This window comes from Lacerta agilis, chromosome 15 (genome assembly GCF_009819535.1).
Source record: "Lacerta agilis isolate rLacAgi1 chromosome 15, rLacAgi1.pri, whole genome shotgun sequence".
Lineage (NCBI taxonomy): Eukaryota > Metazoa > Chordata > Lepidosauria > Squamata > Lacertidae > Lacerta > Lacerta agilis.
Window position 1 is genome coordinate 35,393,780 of NC_046326.1, and position 17,851 is coordinate 35,411,630.

Here is a 17,851-nt window from a genome sequence, read left to right on the forward strand (position 1 = left end):
CCTTCTTGTCCTTCTGATATTTGCTCCAGACCTCTTTTGTCAGGCCCCCCGCGGCACTCGTGGGTTTGTCCGGAGGGATGATGGTGTGGCTTACCAGGGCAGACAGGTGTGTCCGGACGGTGGACAGGTGGCGGCAGTAGGCGAGCCCTGAGTTCGAGGGGGAGGAGAGAGAAAAAGATGGTTAGCGGAGAACTGAACGACGTGCCACTTTAAAGCTGAATGAGTGCTTCACATGCTTTTTAGAAAGTTCTTTAAAAGAGCAGGCACTGGTGTATGGGGGTGGTGGTGAGGGTTTAAACCCTTTTTCCTAGTGCAGGTTAAGGACTGTAGGGTGTCACACGGGGGTTAACCCTTTCGACGTGCAGGTATGGACCGCAGCACATGGAGAGGGGGAGAGTTGTAACCCTTTCCCTATTCAGGTAAGGACCATAGGAGGGCACAGAAAAGGGGGAGGGTTTTGATCCGTTCCCCAGATGCTGGTTGGCAGGTGGTGCTGTGGGTTAAAACACAGAGCCTAGGGCTTGCCAATCAGAAGGTCGGCGGTTCGAATCCCCACAATGGGGTGAGCTCCTGTTGTTTGGTCCCTGCTCCTGCCCACCTAGCAGTTCGAAAGCACGTCAAAGTGCAAATAGATAAATAGGTATCGCTCCGGCGGGAAGGTAAACAGCGTTTCCATGCGCTGCTCTGGTTTGCCAGAAGCGGCTTTGTCATGTTGGCTACATGACCCGGAAGCTGTACGCCAGCTCCCTCGGCCAGTAAAGCGACATGAGCACTGCAACCCCAGAGTTGTCCGCGACTGGACCTAATGGTCAGGGGTCCCTTTAACTGGGACTGAGCAACAGGAGCTCACCCCGTTGCGGGGATTCGAACTGCCGACCTTCTGATCAGCAAGCCCTAGGCTCTGTGGTTTAACCCACAGCGCCACCCGGTAATACATTGCAGTACCACTGATTAAAAAGGCAAAAGTAAAAGTAAAGGACCCCTGGACGGTTAATTCCAGTCAGAAGCGACTACGGGGTGCGGCGCTCATCTCACTTTCAGGCCGAGGGAGCTGGCATTTGTCCACAAACAGCTTTCTGGGTCATGTGGCCAGCAGGACTAAACCGCTTCTGGCGTAATGGAACACCGTGACGGAAACCAGAGTGCACAGAAACGGCGTTTACCTTCCCGCCGCAGCGGTACCTATTTATCTACATGCACTGGTGTTCTTTCCAACTGGTAAGTTGGCAGAAGCTGGGACCGAGCAACGGGAGCTCACCCCGCCGCGGGGATTCGAACTGCTGACCTTCTGATCGGCAAGCCCAAGAGGCTCAGTGCTTTAGACCACAGCGCCATCTGCTCCCCTAAATATCACCCCACGTCCCAACATGTTATTTGCTCCAGGAGAGAACTTTCTATTGGTACCCGTTCCCCTCACAGAGCTACAATTCCCAGAGCGGTTTAACCATCAATCCCCGGGCTCCTCTAGGAATCGTAGCTCTGAGAGAGAAAGAGGAGTCTCTTTCAAACATCGGAAGACTTATTTCCAGGCAAAACACGATACATCTCAATTGGGACAGCGGACTTACACACACACACACACACACACACACACACACACCCCTCACTTGCAAACATAGGCTGTACTTACATCCATAGAAGGCTCTAGAAATAATCTGTTTCTTCATGCTTTGGCACAACATTTTTAGAGGGGTCCTGTTGAAAGAAATACCCAAAGGCTTTAATGCACATGCTGAAATTTATTTTTTAGAAGAAACTTCTCAACAACCTGATGAGAAGAGATGGGCCTGTCGCTATCTGTTAGCCAGCTAGCAAAGGCACCCGGCTGAGTGGGGATTGAACTGGGGGGGTGGGGGGTCTCCTTGGTCGTCGTCTGCTACTCTGGCTTGGCATTGTCACTCGGTCCCATTAACCACCCAAATGACTGGATTGACCAGTGGAGGAGGAAGTCGCTCGGGCGCCTGGGGTGGCATGCCATGGGGCGGGGCGAGCTGCCCATGGGGCGGGGCGCACCGCAGGGCCTCTGGAGTCTGCCTGCCTCCTCCCACTCAGCCGCCCTACAGCTTGGGGGAGGGAGACAGTGGGTGGACCGTTTGGGTAGTGTGGAGCCTGCACGCTCCCAGTAGAGACGGGAGCCACCCGACATTTTGTCACCCCCCTGCACGCTCCCAGTAGACTTGGGCCACCCGACATTTTGTCACCCCCCTCAGTGGTGACACCCAGGGCGGCCCGCACCCCCGGACCCCCCTTCCTCCGCCCCTGGGATTGACAACATCTCAATAGATTTGTGTGTCATGTATTTTTAGATTGTAAGCCTGAGTGCAGAGATGGTCCTAATAATGGATATTTTAAGCTGCTCTGGGAGCTTTTTTTTTTAACTAAAGGGCGAGGATGCAATCAGCATAAGTAAATAAATAACAGAATGGTTCCTTCGGGTTAATTTTGCCTTCAAATTCATTCCCTGGATCGGCAGATTTCAGAAAATAGTGCTTTTTTGAAAATGAAATGAAATGAAAAATGGAAGCGTTCATAGAAATTGCAGATGGCTTTAAATCGTAAAGGTCAGATTGCAGATGGCTGCTGTAAATGAAATGGATTTATACACAGAGATATGTATGTCACAAGCAAACATTTAAATGTTTGATACGGAGATTTTAAGAGACGATTCATACATTTATTTAAAGAAAATAGATGGCTATTCAATATATATCTCATCTTATCTTTGAAAATATACAGCTGCACTGTTAAAGGTTTTGTATTAAGGTGTCACAGGAATATTGAAAGGTTTATGTTGCATTATATGATATTCTTGTTAATATTTGTACTATCATTTAGAGTTCGCATGGTGCGTGTGATTTCTATATTCAGTTTTTTAAAAATATTTATTTATTAGAAACAGGAAAAAGAAAAAGAAATTGCAGATGGCAAACACTGACCTAGAAGAATTTACAGAGGGGAAACCTTGTTGTTTTTTGCTGCAACAGACTTAAGAGTCTTGTGGAACCTTAAAGATGAACCTATTTATTATGGCATAAGCCAGGCATCCCCAAACTCGGCCCTCCAGATGTTTTGGGACTACAACTCCCATCATCCCTAGCTAACAGGACCAGTGGTCAGGGATGATGGGAATTGTAGTCCCAAAACATCTGGGGGGCCAAGTTTGGGGATGCCTCGCATAAGCTTTTGCAGATTACACTCTGCTTCATCAGATGCATGGTGCAGCTCCTGAGTTTATCATTGGGGTGGGGGAGGTGTTGTAAACAGTGAAAAGAAAAGAAAGCAGAGAGACAGTGGTGATTATGTTAATTTTGCTTTTCTGTGTTCTCAACAGTTTTGTGAATTAACCCTTGTTAATCATGTGGTTGCCACCAAACTGCATGCTCACAATGAGGGATGGAGGAGAGATTAAATTCAGTATGCATTTAAATCCAGATCACTTTCCAAAGCAGTATGCAAACTGAAACGCCACCTTATCCTTCAATATTTGCACTAACACAGAGAGCCCCCCCCCCCACAAAAGCAAGGTCAACAGCTGGGCAGTTCATTTCACCTGTCGTGGATGCAGGTGCAGCAGCTGGGAACGTCGTAAGGGGAGCTGCCGGTGGAGCACGAGAGGCAGGAGGACCCCTGGCTGCACGGGTCCAGCTGCCACGACAACAAGCTGGCCCCAAACCCCTGCATCTCTGACGTGTCGCCGATGTCTAGGCAAAAGAGAGAAATGGAGGGGAGGCGGGGGAGAGGGAGAGATATTTAGCGTGATACGAAGCCTCGGAGCAGATCGTGCGCCCTTTGGGCTTGAGAGTTGGACAAGGACGGGGAGGGAAGAGGAGAAAGACGCTGCAAAGATTTGCAGCGTGCTTCCCCTCCAATACCTCCCCCCCCACCACGCGCAACACCAACAAGTTGCAACACTTTGATCTCTCCCTGCTTCTGTTTTGCTCCATTTGGGGCAAATATAGCTATACCAAAAATGAAAATTAAAAAAACCGTGACCCTGATTCTGTAAGCCACAGAGAGTCAGCATGGCGCCTTCCAGGTGTGTTGGACTACAACTCCCATCATCCACAGTCAGATGGCTCGTAGTCATGGATGATGGGAGTTGTAGTCTGTGGCATCTGGAGGGCACCAGGCTGGTGAAACACCCCCCCCCCTTTATTTCCCAACTCCCTCTTTTTAAACCGGATGATGCCTTTCATAAACGACTGGCTGTCAGCTCATCCATGATGTCCATTAAGGCAAATGGCTTGGGCCCAAACCAGAGAGCCATACGGAAAACATGCAAGGAGGACGCAGGTTGGTGAGGTTATCTCACCCACAGCTGCGCTTTCAGATTTTGGCAGGAAAGGGTTAGAAAATAAGAACGGAGGATGGAACTCCAAAACATGCAACTTGGCTAGCGGACACAGCATGTATTCACGTTTCCAAAAAGTGGCGTATTTCAGGGTGGGGTTGGAGCAGTTAATGGATTCAGCTATTATTGCAACAGAAAGTTGTTAACAGAAAGGTATAAGGGTTGGAACGGAGAATGCGGTTAGTATTATCCCAAAAGAGAGAGAGAGAGAGAGAGAGAAGATGTTACGTTCATGCTATAGAAGCCAAACTCCATTAAAGCAGAAGCGGGCAGGGAGGATTAAAAAAATGCTCTTCACCTTAATTCTTCAGGAAGGAGCTGAACAAGCCAGTATTTATGGGAACTTCCCCCAACCCAAAACCATTTGGGCCAACCAATCTTAAAGGGGTGGGGAGCGTGGTTTGGGTTTTTCCTCCCCCCCTTCTCCCCCCACCCCTCCACAAGACAAGAAAAAGACAGCTTTGGAAGGTCTTTATTGATTAAAAGAAACCGTATCCTTTTAAGGTGAACCCCACAGAACCTAAGAATTCAGATGAAAGGTACCAGAACTAGTGAAGAATTAGAGTGAACAGCATCTTCAGAAACGAGAGCTCATTTTTGTTTTTTGCTTTTTTGCTTTTTGCTTTTGTTCTTAAATCGGGTTTCCGCAAATCTTCCTGATCATGGCCAGATTTTCAGCCGCATGCAAGGAATGTCAAAAGGGGGTGTGGCAAGGAACTCGAAAGCAAAATGGAGAGCGAGGTGGGTGCAAGAGTGCTGCCATTATGCTGTCCAGAGGAATGGTCAAGGCGCCAGGGGTAGGTTGGGTAAGGAGAGACTCTGGACTTCAAGGTCTTACGGCATCTGCTTAAGTAATGTGCATTGCTTGGCAGAACAACCTGTCAGTTTTCTCATCCTTGGTCTCAGTATTGCCTCTTGTAGCAAGGAGGAGGAGGGAGACAAAACTAGCATGAGTTGGCTCTGCCTGTCATTGGCTATGGCGCCACCTACTGTTGGGCTCCTTGCCTTCTGTCCCATCATTTCCGATGCGCACTGGGCTGAATGCTCCTCTATAAACATTCCCCGTGCACTGAAAACTAGGAAGTCAGGGAGACTTAAGTCTTCTCCCTGACATGCTAATTTTCTACATGCATGGGTTTTCTTCCCTTTATCCCTAAGAAATCATGTTCCTGACTTTATAGATTTATTTATCTCAGCTCTATGGAGGGTGTGTGTTCTGGATGCCACGTGGCTCTTGCGCACATGCACGTAGGTGTGTGGGGCTATTGACATGTAGGTGCCACAAGGGGGTTGGACTAGATGACCCTCGGGATCCCTTCCGACTCTACAATTCTATGATTCCATGCCCTTCCCTGCTTGCTCACCCAGACAGCAAATGTTGCTGACCGAGTGCGCTGGAGTGATAAAGCACCAGGCATAGGAGGACAAAGCAACCTCAGTCTTGGGAGCGGGTGGGGGAGAGAAATGTGGCCCTCCAAGCTTCTCCGTTCGGCCCTGAGAACTCAAGCCAGGCCACACCCTTCGCTGGCCCTGCTTCACATCACCCGTGTGTGATTTCTGCCTGGCTGGGATGTGTCTTTGAACTCTTGATCATGCCTGTTGTTTGCCTGCATGCAGGAGGGTATATCTGTAGAAACTAGCCCACTGTACAGCAGGTACCGTGTTTCTCCTAAAATAAGACACCGTCTTATATTTTTTTTGCTCAAAAAAACACAGTATGGCTTATTTTCAGGGGATGTCTTATTTTAACCGCGTCGCATCGGTACGCTGCATAGCCACGCCTCCCCAGGCTGTTTTAATGGGAGGTGCCGCGTCACTATGGCTTATTTTCGGGGTATGGCTTATTTTTGGAGAACGGCTTATATTTCGCAAATGCATAGAAATCCTGCTATGGCTTATTTTATGGCTATGTCTTATTTTAGGAGAAACAGGGTAGCATGACTGCCTGTCGCTCCACCCCCTTTTACCTCTGGCCGTGCCCAGAAGGCTTCCCAGAGGTGAATGAGGCCCTCAGGCTACAAATGGTCCCCCATCCGTGTTGGACTAGGATGGGAGGACAGAGGCTCAGGCTTTGATCTGGTGCCCCAATTGCCTTCTTCACAGTTTTGCATCCGCCCAGATACCAGTTGTTGGAGCCAGACTGTGGACAGATTCAGACATGTGGTAATGGTTTTCCTGGAGTGGAAACTGGAGACCTGCATGCCACCATCTTTAGCAGGGGTGGGAAGCTTGCGACCCTCCAGATCTTGCTGTGCTACAACTCCCATCGCCTTTGGTTCATTTGGGAGTCCATCTGGAGGGCTGCAGCTTCACCGCCTACAATATAAGCCTGGGCTTTGAGTAATGGTGGTACGAGAAAAGGCATTCGACCCCCAAAAATGGCTCGACTCAGGGTATTTGTATCAGGCCTGACCAATCTGGAGGCTTCACATAGGCTGCCAATCAGGAGGCCTGATGTTACACCTGCAGTTCCCTTGTCCGCCTGAAGAGGCATTTGCACACACCACCTTGCAGGCATGGGCAGGATTTGGGGGGGGGCAGATGTGGGGACAGCAAAGTAAACCCTACAAACGTAACGTAACGTAACAACATAACATAATGAAAAAGGAAGGAACAGGCAAGTTGCTCTCTAAAGAAATTAGAAAACACACACACATTTTGCCTGTCATCTCAGGTTGGACAAATGCAAGAAACCTTGTTTTAAAAAAAACGAAAACTGGGATCGTAGGGATTATGGGTTGCCCAGCAGGATGGGGGCAGCTACCCCCTTCTTCACTGCCACCCCACTGTGGACGGCCATGTCTACAAGCTTTTCTGGTTCAAGGTCCCTGAGTACCTAGCACAGACTACCATCTAAGCAGAGAAGAGAAAGGAGTTCGTGACTGTTTGCAAAGGAAACAGGGGACAAAAGAGCCACTGGTCCCTTAGGTTTCCCTTTGTCCAAGATGGCCTCCTTGCAATTCCTCTGACCCGGAAGAACGCGCATCAATGCCAGCACCGTTGCACGTTGCGTGCGAGTGTGAGAAAGAATGTTTTGCTCTGGAGCTGCCGGGGGGGGGGGAATGAAGAGGGAGTGGGGTTGCGGGGGGGAGAAGGATAAAAACCTTTCATCCTTTTAGGATCTGTGAGGTTCCGATTGCAGATCATGGATAGCATTGAGTGCAGCTTGTCTTCGTCGTCCTCGTCATCGTCGACGGAGGCAGAGCGGCTGGCAGCTAAGTGGTGGTAGTTAATAGTTACTGCTCAAAGAAAATAGTGAAAGAGGAATAAGAGAAAACGAAACGGGCATTGGGATCCACCAGTCAAGCTTTGAAAGGACATGTCTGAAGCAAAGGGAGCCGGGTCCTCCCCTCCACAAGGGGGCAAACACAAGATTCTGACATCATGGATTGGTAGGAAGAGCACCTTCCAACCAAAGGCCCATTCATCCAGTGCAACAACTAGGGTTGGTGCTTCCAAAAGTTGTCGAAAGAGGGCTTGCCTACTCAGCCAGTCAAGGAAGACTGTTCACAATTGTATACATCACCTCCCCCCATAGCTGTCAAGTTTCGGATTTGAAAATAAGGGATCAGCAGTCTCACCTATCCTGGGGACAGTCACATGTCAGTGGTGGGCGGAGGCAGAAGCAAAAGTGGGCGGAGCAGCAATGTAAACTCCAAGCGGGCTCGGACTCGGAGCGGAGCAAAGAGGAGGGCAGCCATGTGCTCTGCGCAATGGAGCCCCATCGTCTTCTTGTCTGATCCCATCAAAACAGGACAGGAAGCAGCAGCTGCTCAAAGGCAGCCAGGCTCCGCCCGCCAGCTAACCCTATTGGCCGGCTGAGGGGCTCGGCGGCAACAGATAGGGGCTGATGCAGGGGGAGGAGTACACCCCCCTGTAAGCACGGGAAACGGCTCCCACTTGCTTTGAGGGCTGAGGCTTTTCTCTCCAAGTAGGCGAGGTCTTCCCACCCAGTCCCTGGCCAGCAGGGGAGGAGCTGCTTCCATTAAAAACGGGAAATTTAAGGGAAATAAAAAATAAGGGAGAGCAGCGGGAAACTGCTTGAAATAAAGGAGAATCCCAGGGAAAACGGGATACTTGACAGCACTGCCTCCCCCCCCCCCCAATGTCACAAACAACCTTCCAGAATCACAGATTTATAGATTTGGAAGGGACCACGACGGTCCTCTAGTCCAACCCCCCTGCAATGCAGGAATCTCAACTAACGCATCCATGGCATGATGAATCATTGGACTACAACTCCCATCATCCCTAGTCACTAACCACGCTGGCTGGGACTGTCGGTTTTGGGAGTCCATCTGCACCTGGAGGGTTGCAGGTTCTCACTCCCTGTGGCAGATCCTTCAATTTCTATTTTATTTTTAAAAAGAGAGACGCACGCTGCCAATGACTCCGTTGAATGCTGCAACTCGCAATTTTCTGTACGTTGATAATTTCTCATGGAAAATCAAATGCAGCGCCAATTTGCTGGCAAGTCTCTCTCTCTCTCTTTAGACTAATTGGGTTTTTATTCAAAACAAAATAAAAAATTCCTTCCAGTAGCACCTTAGAGACCAACTAAGTTTGTTCTTGGTATGAGCTTTCGTGTGCATGCACACTTCTGAGTGTGCATGCACACGAAAGCTCATACCAAGAACAAACTTAGTTGGTCTCTAAGGCGCTACTGGAAGGAATTTGTTTTATTTTTTATTTTGTTTTGACTATGGCAGACCAACACGGCTACCTACCTGTAACTGGGTTTTTATTGTATCAGGTGTTGAAAAATCTTAATAAAATTGATATAAAAACAGAAGGCCACAGGTTCCCCATCCCTGACCCTGATGATAGTTCATTAATTATTATTATTTTTAAAAGTGTGATCTATTTATAAGTCTCCTTGAGGGCAATTTAAGTCAAAAAGGCACGGTGCGAATGTCCTAAATGAGATTAAAAACTTCAAGGAAATCCAAAATGTCGTCTCACCGCTGCTAAAGAAATTACCTGCAATTCTCCGTCATCTACCGGTATGTAAAACGAAAAATCCAAACAAAGGAGGTTCTTACTGTTTTCGTGCCTATGGCCTGGGTAAATGATCCTGAAGACGTAATCTGTAGCCATCTCCATAGCTGCCGGCATTTCTTCCAGATCCACAGACCTGTTGTAGGTGTTCCGTTTCCGGAGAATGGGGAACACTTTGCCCTACAATGTAAAACAGGGCAACCAGACAGGATGTGACTCACAGAGAGGCTGTAGTAGAGAGTTCTAAATCCCTCTCTCATGACACTAGACCTCAGGGGTTACCTGACAAAGCAGTAAACCCAGGGCAGGCCAAAGGAGCACTTCCTTGCAAGATGTGGAAGTCAACTGCTGGAAGAGGTGGCTAATGGAGCAGGGCGGTCTCTTATCAGTGGCAGAGATGAAACCTCCATGTTCAGAGGCAGTCTATCAGTGAGTACCAGTTGCTAAGGAGCAACAACTACCGGAGAGGGCAATATAGCCCTTCAAGGCCTGACTGGAGGCTTCTGAAGAACGTTCGGCTTGCCACTATGAGAATAGGCTTCTAGCTTAGATGGCACTTTTGTGCAATCTAGCAGGGCTCTTTTTGGCCTCTCATGGAGGAGGAGGAATGGTCTATCTTGCTCCCGCTATTTCTGATGTGCAAGAGGGGCGTGCCATCAGTTATACAGCCATAATGGCACCCCCCCCACACACAAAGGTCTGGGAAGGCTTGGAAATCCTGGGGTTTGCCGATTGCATCCTCAAACAGTCCAAAGAGGACTGAGCATGTTCAGAATGCTGACTAACTGCGGGTGGTGGACTGGACTGGATATCCTGGGAAAGGGCATAACTGGGTGGCTGGCTCCCAAGCAGCAGTGTTCCACCCTGCAGTGGAGCAGTTCTCAGCAGCTGCTTGTCAAAATGTAACCTCCCCCTTCATGAAATATAACCGAGTACTAGTTGGCTGGGTGAGGTGCATAGCTGTCGAGAGCTGGGAAGCATATGGTTGGTCGAGACTGAAAGAGAGACCCTGATTGGAGACAGCAGAGTGGGGAACTGGGCAGGTCGATGGGGCCGCCCACCTATCAATTGCCGCTTGGAATTAAACAGTGCCGGTATAAGCAAGCTTTGAAGGCCCAACAGGGAGCCGATTGCTGGGGCTGCAAAGCACCTCACACAGCTTTAGGGGACGCTGCATGGATCCCTACAGGTGCCGCTGATAGATGGGGAGCCTGTGACTCTAGAGATGCTGCTGGACTACAACTCCCATCATCCCTCTCCACTGGCCATGCTGGCTGCTGTGGCTGATGGGAACTGGAGTCCAGTGACATCACAAGGGCCAGAGGTAACCCATTACTGTCCTGTCAGGTCCATATGGAAGGCGTTAATTGCCAGGCTAGAGGTCTCACCTTTCCCTGCTGGGACCACAGTGGAGGCTCCAACTGTCCACGGGGCAGAAGGCCGTTTTCAAGGCAAGAAAGGAAGGCAAGGAGGTGTCCACCAGGCGGGAAGTGAAGCGGGGGCCGTTGGATGCCATCTTGGCTCACCAGAACCAACGTCCCCCCTCGCTCTGCTGCAGGAAAGAATATGCCTCAATGTTAGCTCTGTTTACGTAAGTCAAGAGGAAAGAGTGGTTAATGTGGGGGGGGGTACCTGGCCATTGTGCACATTCCTACCAGGCCTCAGGGAGAATGTGCACATAATCTTTCCATGAAGAGTTGTGCACATTTCCTGATCAATATTCATAATCCCCAAGAGGCTTTGGAGAATGTGCATATTGTGACTGAATTTTGTACATTCTCTTGCCATTGTGCATAATTCCCCAACAAGCCTTGGAGAATGTGCATATGTGTTTGACCTCCCCGGGGTGCAAGCCTGGGCAGTGGTGTATGGAGGTCCTGGGCTGCCCAGACGACAAGACCCCACCTCTCGGCCTCAATGGTGTGCATATTGTGACTGAATTTTGTACATCTCTGGGCAATATGCATTTTCTCCAGCCAATGGGAAGGTGTGTTGTGGGCCATGTAAGATTAGGCAGCGGACCAGCAGCAGCCTGAGGAGTGCAGATTGCACACTGCTGAACAAGAAATTGGAAAAGGTGGCATGTGTCTTGGAGAATCTGCATACTGAGCAGAGAAAATGCATATGGTCCAGAGACCCTCTGGAAGGTCCCAGAATCCCCATGACAAAGAGCGTATGATGCTTACGTTGCTGATGGCAGTGGATGCACACGATTTGGCTAAATGGCACAATCAAGGCATAGTCCCAGTAGATGCTGAACGCATGTAATAAGATAAACAAACAGAAATACAAGAGGTGATCATTTCTTCTAGGCCCTGTCAACCCCACATAAAATTTGTTTAATTACTAAAAAATAAATTAAAAATTGTCCAGTAGCACCTTGGAGACCAACTAAGTTTGTTCTGGGTATAAGCTTTCGTATGCATGCATACTTCTTCAGATACTTGGTTAATTACTGTTTGTTTGTTTGTTTGTTTGTTTGTTTGATTGACTAATAATCCAAGCTTTTGTCAAGGCAACGCACAACAGACAAAATTAGTATCAGCACAAAGCACCTGTTTTGGGGCTAGAGGGGTTTTGCACATCCCCCTCTCTGCCCTCTGCCCAGGAGAGAAAGAGGCAGTATCAGGGTTCAAGGACACATCCTAGCCTAGGGAGCAACGAAGCAGAGCCAAGGAGGGGTTGTGGCCTGGAAAGAGATCTGAAGGCCAGTGTCAAAGTGTGACCCAGCAGTAAATCACACCATTCAAAGCTGGAGTTAACTCCTCATTAGCAAAAGCACGATCTTCCCAGACTTGGCAGAAGATTAAGCAGCTCATTCCTAGTAGTCTTACTCCATGAAAATCAGATAGAGGCCTCCACCTCCCCACACCTGTTTATGTCTCCTCCTCTCCAGGAACTTCCCCAAGCAATCAGAGACTGTGCCTGCATGTAGCCTGCCTCTGCTCCACCCATTTCAGCCCTCTACTGGTTCTGGGAGACCAGTGGGAAGGGGAGAATGTTGCAAAAGGAAGGAGAGACACTAGGGTCTCTTCACCAGCCAGACTCCTCTCTGCCTCTTGGCCTCCATCCTCTCCTGCTTCAGCTTCTCCCTCTGATTCTGGACTTCCCTCTGCCACCGATTCTCTCCACTCACTAAGCCCTCTTCTCTCTCATCGTCATCCCACCACCACTCCCCGGGCTCTGGGCCTTCCTTCTTCCCTTGTGTGTTCCCCAGCTGGTTCCTTTCACCATTCCTCAGTGTCCAGACAGTCTGTGACAGCCAGGCAGAAAGCCCTAGAGGACCACATTTGCACTCCCCTCCCAGGCCTGAGGTTCCCCACTGATGCATTACAGAGAATGGGGCGCTTGCCCCAAACTGCCCCAGTCTGCCCTCAGCCAGCCCCCCCCCCCCGGCCGGACTTCTTTTTTACACCCAGCGGTCGCAAGGACCACTTCTGCGTCTTACCTTTTCTCAAGCTCCGTGTCCCCCAGCGTCCCGTTCATGAGCTGATTCGGCGTCCATTTCAGAGTGAGGGAATCGGCCGACTGGTGGAGAGAGAGGTAGCCTGGGATGGCCTCCATGTCATCTTTCTGTTTGGGAAGCCGGCCAAATAATAAGGAGAGGAAATGGTTTAGGACAAATGTAGGAGAGAGAGAGCAACGCTGTGCACCGCAAGAACTGGAAGAGCCCTGGTCAGCCCAGAAGCTGAGGTCCAGCTCCAAGGAGGGCCTTCTGGCGGTTCCCTCCCTGCGAGAAGTGAGGTTACAGGGAACCAGGCAGAGGGCCTTCTTGGAAGTGGCGCCCGCCCTGTGGAAAGCCCTCCCACCAGATGTCAAGGAAATAAACAACTATCTGACTTTTAGAAGACGTCTGAAGGCAGCCCTGTTCAGGGAAGTTTATAATGTTTGATGATCTATTGTGCTTTTGTATTCTGTTGGCAGCCGACCAGAGTGGCTGGGGAAACCAGATGGTGTAATGAATCAGATCTAAGTTAGGGGATGTTCAGAAACCCACGGTGTTTTAGGAGTTAATGGGCACCCCAGTTTGAGTGGCAGATACCCCTTGGGAGGCAGGACATTCCGCTCTTTAAAAGGGGGAGCAGCCGTTAGTGTGAGGAGAGTGGTGACTGGAAGAAGGAGGGTGTGGGGCCAGGTTACGTTTAGGTTAGGTTAGGATCGTTGAAGATGTGTATATGATGCTGAAAGAGTTTACACTGTTATGAAACTAAGCTTATGAACCATTACTGAAACCGTTACATTCTGTAAGAAATAAAGACCTCTTATTGTTAAGCTAAGAAAATATCATTGTTCATTTGGTCCAGCGAGTTATATAGGCTCTTGAGGAGGTGAACTCAGGGAAAGGACAAAACTAACCTGAAAGGTGATAGTTTGTGTCTTGGAGTTCCCTCAGGAGGGGCTAGCGGGCGGAAACCCTGGTATTGCCACAGAGTTGCTAAGAGGGTTTAGCTAACTGATATAGTGAGGGGATCTAATAAGGAGAGACCCCGAACTGTAGGCAAAGGAGAGGTTAACCCCTGAAGCCCTGAGCAGAGGATATACCCGGCCATGGCCACTGGACAGGAAAACTCCCGTTACTAAGGGACCCCCAGATTATAGATAAAAGGGGATTGAAATAACAGACGGACCTCAGAGGGACAGGTGGGGTGCATTGCAATTTGACCCAGAACACCTGATTAAAAATTCACTTAGTAACGAGGGGAGAGTCTGAAGTGGAGGTTCGTCGCAGATGGGCAGGGTATAAATATTATATTATACTGGTATATTATTATTATTATTATTATTATTATTATTATTATTATTATTGACACTGCTTCTGCACATCCCATCCCCAAAGGGCCTCAAACCTTTCAACAGCACAGCTTTGAACTGGAAAGAAACTGGGAGCAGGCGAGGCCCTGGGCTGCAAATCAGAAAGCAGGCAGAGAAAAGTCTTTTGCTCCCTCTCTCATAGCACTAGAACAATTTCCTCCAAGAATTTATCTAATCTTCTATTAACGCCATCCAAGCCATTAGTCATTGCTGCCTCTTCTGGGAGAGAGCCCCGCAATTTAACTATGCCCTGACTGTGTGAAGGACTTTCTTTTATCAGTCCTGCATCTCCGGACATTCGGTTTCCGTGGGTGTCCCACCAATTCCATTGTTAGGAGAGAGGCAGGTATAACGTTTCTCTGTTGCATGTCCTCAACTTCGAATGCACAGCCAGCTTCTAGGCAGCTGTGGAGGATCAGTAAGGCTGCGAGGCGTCCTGTTGAGCTCAGCAAAGACACAGAGAGAGAGGGAGAAGAAAAGGAGGACCAAAAATAGGAGATGTGTGATGTCAAAGCCGGGGTCTCCTTGACCCAGGTTACCTGGATGTAAATTAAAGTCTTCCCTTCATTGACTTGCACGAATTGGTGACTCATCGCAATGCTTCCAACCCTCTCTGTCCTGTTTGTGACTCATGTCTTTAAATGAATTCCCTTGTCAGTGTCCACTTCGTGTCTTTTAATTCTGATGTGAAGCGGCACATGTTCCCAGTTGGCTTGTGATGCTGCGCTTAACAGCCAAGGTTCCGGAGAGATCGTGAGGTTGGCAAATGAGGTGAATTAATATATATGTCCCTCGCCAGACGCTTTTCTCTCCTTCAGTACATTGTTGGGATTATCAAGGCGACAGGCTAAAAGTGACTTGAACTTGGGTTCATCTGCACTGCACATTTGAAGCAGTATGGGTTAAACCACAGAGCCTAGGGCTTGCTGATCAGAAGGTCGGCGGTTCAAATCCCTGCCACGGGGTGAGCTCCTGTTGCTCAGTCCCAGCTCCTGCCCACCTAGCAGTTCGAAAGCACGTCAAAGTGCAAGTAGATAAATAGGGACCGCTCCAGCGGGAAGGTAAATGGTGTTTCCATGCGCTGCCCTAGTTTGCCAGAAGCGGCTTAGTCATGCTGGCCACATGACCCGGAAGCTGTCTGCGGACAAACGCCAGCTCCCTCGGCCTATAGAGCGAGATGAGCGCCACATCCCCAGAGTTGGACACGACTGGACCTGATGGTCAGGGGTCTCTTTACCTTTTTACCATACCACTCTGAACAGTCATGGCCTGCCCCTAGAGAATCCTGGGAACTGTAGTTTGTTGAGGGTGCTGAGAGTTGTGAGGGGGCCCCTATTCCCCTCCCAGAGCTACAATTCCCAGAGATTCCCGTGGAGAGTTATTTGGGTGAAGCCCCAGTTGCTTAAAGGGGTATGATACTGATTTAAAGTTACGGCGGGGCTGGGCAACATCTGGTTTCCAGCATTGCGATATATCAGGAGCTAAATACGCGATATGCTGACACGGTGGAATCTTGGTTCCTGAATGGCTTAGCTGATGAACAAATCGGCTTCCGAACGCCGAAAACCCGGAAGGAAGCGTTCCGGTTTTCGAACATTTATCGGAAGCCAAACATCCTACGCAGCTTCCGCTTGAGTGCAGGAAGCTCCTGCAGCCAATCGGAAACCGCACCTTGGTTTTCGAATGGTTTTGGCAGTCGAACAGACTTTCGGAATGGATTAAGATCAAGAACCAAGGTTCCACTGTATTATCACAGTATGGAACGTACCTCAGCTGCTTTCTTTCTCTCCACCTTAGGGGAGCAAGCCCTACTGAGCAAGCCCCCATACCCCTCTAGCTCACACAGGTTGGGGCTGGGAACAGAAGCAGGATTCCTGACACGGTTTCCTCTTTCTGACACCAATATGAAATGTCACCCCCAGGCAGGTGTGCTCCTCTGCCCCACGCCCCAAGCACTTACGGGCTGAACCAGGACGTTGTTCTTTCCATACAGCAAGTGCGTCCGGGAATTCTGGTGCAACGACTCGACGTAATCTCTAGCCGAGGCAGCAAAGCGATCCTCCGACATGCTTCCGCTGGAGTGGCGTTTCCGTATCTGGGGGGACACACACACACACAAAAGCAAGGATACCGTTGCGTTGGCGGCAATGGGCAACTGTGAATAACCTCCTGCTTTGTTGTGAGAGGTGGCCTCACATTAATTATATTTTCATTCTTAAATTGTGGTTATTCCTTGGATTTACCCTAACCCAGGGTTTCCCAAGCTTGAGCCTCCAGTAGTTTTTTGGACTACAACTCCCATCATCCCTCGCTAGCAGGGATGATGGGAACTGTAGTCCAAAAACAGCTGGAGACCCAAGTTTGAGAAACTCTGCCCTAAACCGAATGGAGTTTTGAAGGGCACGCTCCCCTCATTTGCTGCCACAACTTTTTTTTTGGGGGGGGGAGCACAGCAAGGAGCCAGATTCAAGCCATCGCCTGATCCTGTCCACCTGGTTCAGAGGGCGAAGGTGATACAAGACACCAAAGAGAAGTCCCCTTTTCTGCGGTGGGGGAAACAACAAAAGCTTCGCCCCATATTAGATTTCCAAAAGAGGAACAGCGTCGCGTTTCGCAGCAAGGCCGCCGTCCAAATTCCTCAGAAGGAAATCCTATTGGTTTTGGTGGGCTTCACTGTCCAAGGAAGGGTATTCTGAAGTCCAGCTATATTTTAATGTTCAGTTTTATGCTTATGTTGTTGTAATAATAATAATAATAATAATAATAAGAGTATACCACCCATCTGACTGGGTTGCACCAGCCATTCTGGGCAGCTTCCATCAAATATAAAAGCATAATAAAACATTGAACGTTAAAAAATTTCCCTATACATGCAAAAAGTGACTTTCCTTCAAGTAAGCCCAGTAATTGCAGAGGGAGTGGGGGAGTTTTGTTGTGAATCCCTTGTTGCATAGAATCACAGCCTATGAATGAGGGCACTACAATCTTCCTGCAGGAGTGGCCCCTTGGATCACTTTCAGTTCTATGAATACATATATTTGCAGGATGATCCCTACATGGAACAGCTGCATGCTCCTCAGAGTCCGTTCCAGCTCTACAATTTGATGATTCTACAGTATTTACAGTCTGAGGGGTGGGTGCCCCTAATGAGTCCCATCGGTGGAAGCCCTGCACAAGAACCTCTGCTTTTGCAATGGGCTTCCCACCCCCACCCCCACCCTCCTCCCTCTGTGCCTCCCCTGCACCCCAAAATGGGCTCAGGACGACTCAGGAGAAACCCCAGAACACTGCACAGGGGGAGGTTGTTCTGCCTGGCAAGCTGAAACGCTTGTACGGAAAGCACGTTCAACGTAGCACAAAGTTGGAATTCCTCCCAATGCTTCCATAACCACCATGCATTTAAAGTGCACCCTCCCCAGATAATTCTGAGAACTGTAGTTTGCCCCACGCAACCGCAGAAATACAATAACAAACTACACTTCCAAGGATTCTTGGGGTAGGGCTGTGCTTCAAAAGTGTCCTAAACATACAGTGTGCATGCAGCCTAAATGTTTGCCACACCCTGAGGTCTTCCAGATATTCTGGACCTCAGCTCCCATCATCTGGCTGGGCCTGATGGAAGCTCTAGCCCCAAAACATCTGAAGGGCCATGCAATGGCAAAGGCTGCGCTGCCACGTCAGGGAGAAAAA

At 49.3% G+C, this 17,851-nt stretch overlaps 1 protein-coding gene across 8 annotated transcripts in view; it reads right to left on the reverse strand.

The window, feature by feature from the left end:
* Nucleotides 1-17,851, reverse strand: part of SGSM2 (small G protein signaling modulator 2) — an 88,268-nt gene that overhangs the window by 20,462 nt on the left and 49,955 nt on the right. For 4 of the 8 annotated variants that reach the window (XM_033171823.1, XM_033171819.1, XM_033171818.1 and 1 more), the window contains exons 7-15: nucleotides 16,122-16,256; nucleotides 12,798-12,922; nucleotides 11,536-11,603; nucleotides 10,738-10,901; nucleotides 9,394-9,529; nucleotides 7,456-7,590; nucleotides 3,551-3,701; nucleotides 1,631-1,695; nucleotides 2-147 (exon numbers count right to left, since the gene is read on the reverse strand). In XM_033171823.1, coding sequence (XP_033027714.1) covers nucleotides 2-147; nucleotides 1,631-1,695; nucleotides 3,551-3,701; nucleotides 7,456-7,590; nucleotides 9,394-9,529; nucleotides 10,738-10,901; nucleotides 11,536-11,603; nucleotides 12,798-12,922; nucleotides 16,122-16,256 — 1,125 coding nt within the window. The remainder of the gene's footprint in view (nucleotide 1; nucleotides 148-1,630; nucleotides 1,696-3,550; nucleotides 3,702-7,455; nucleotides 7,591-9,393; nucleotides 9,530-10,737; nucleotides 10,902-11,535; nucleotides 11,604-12,797; nucleotides 12,923-16,121; nucleotides 16,257-17,851) is intronic. The other 4 variants (XM_033171821.1, XM_033171820.1, XM_033171825.1 and 1 more) reach the window with 2 other exon arrangements.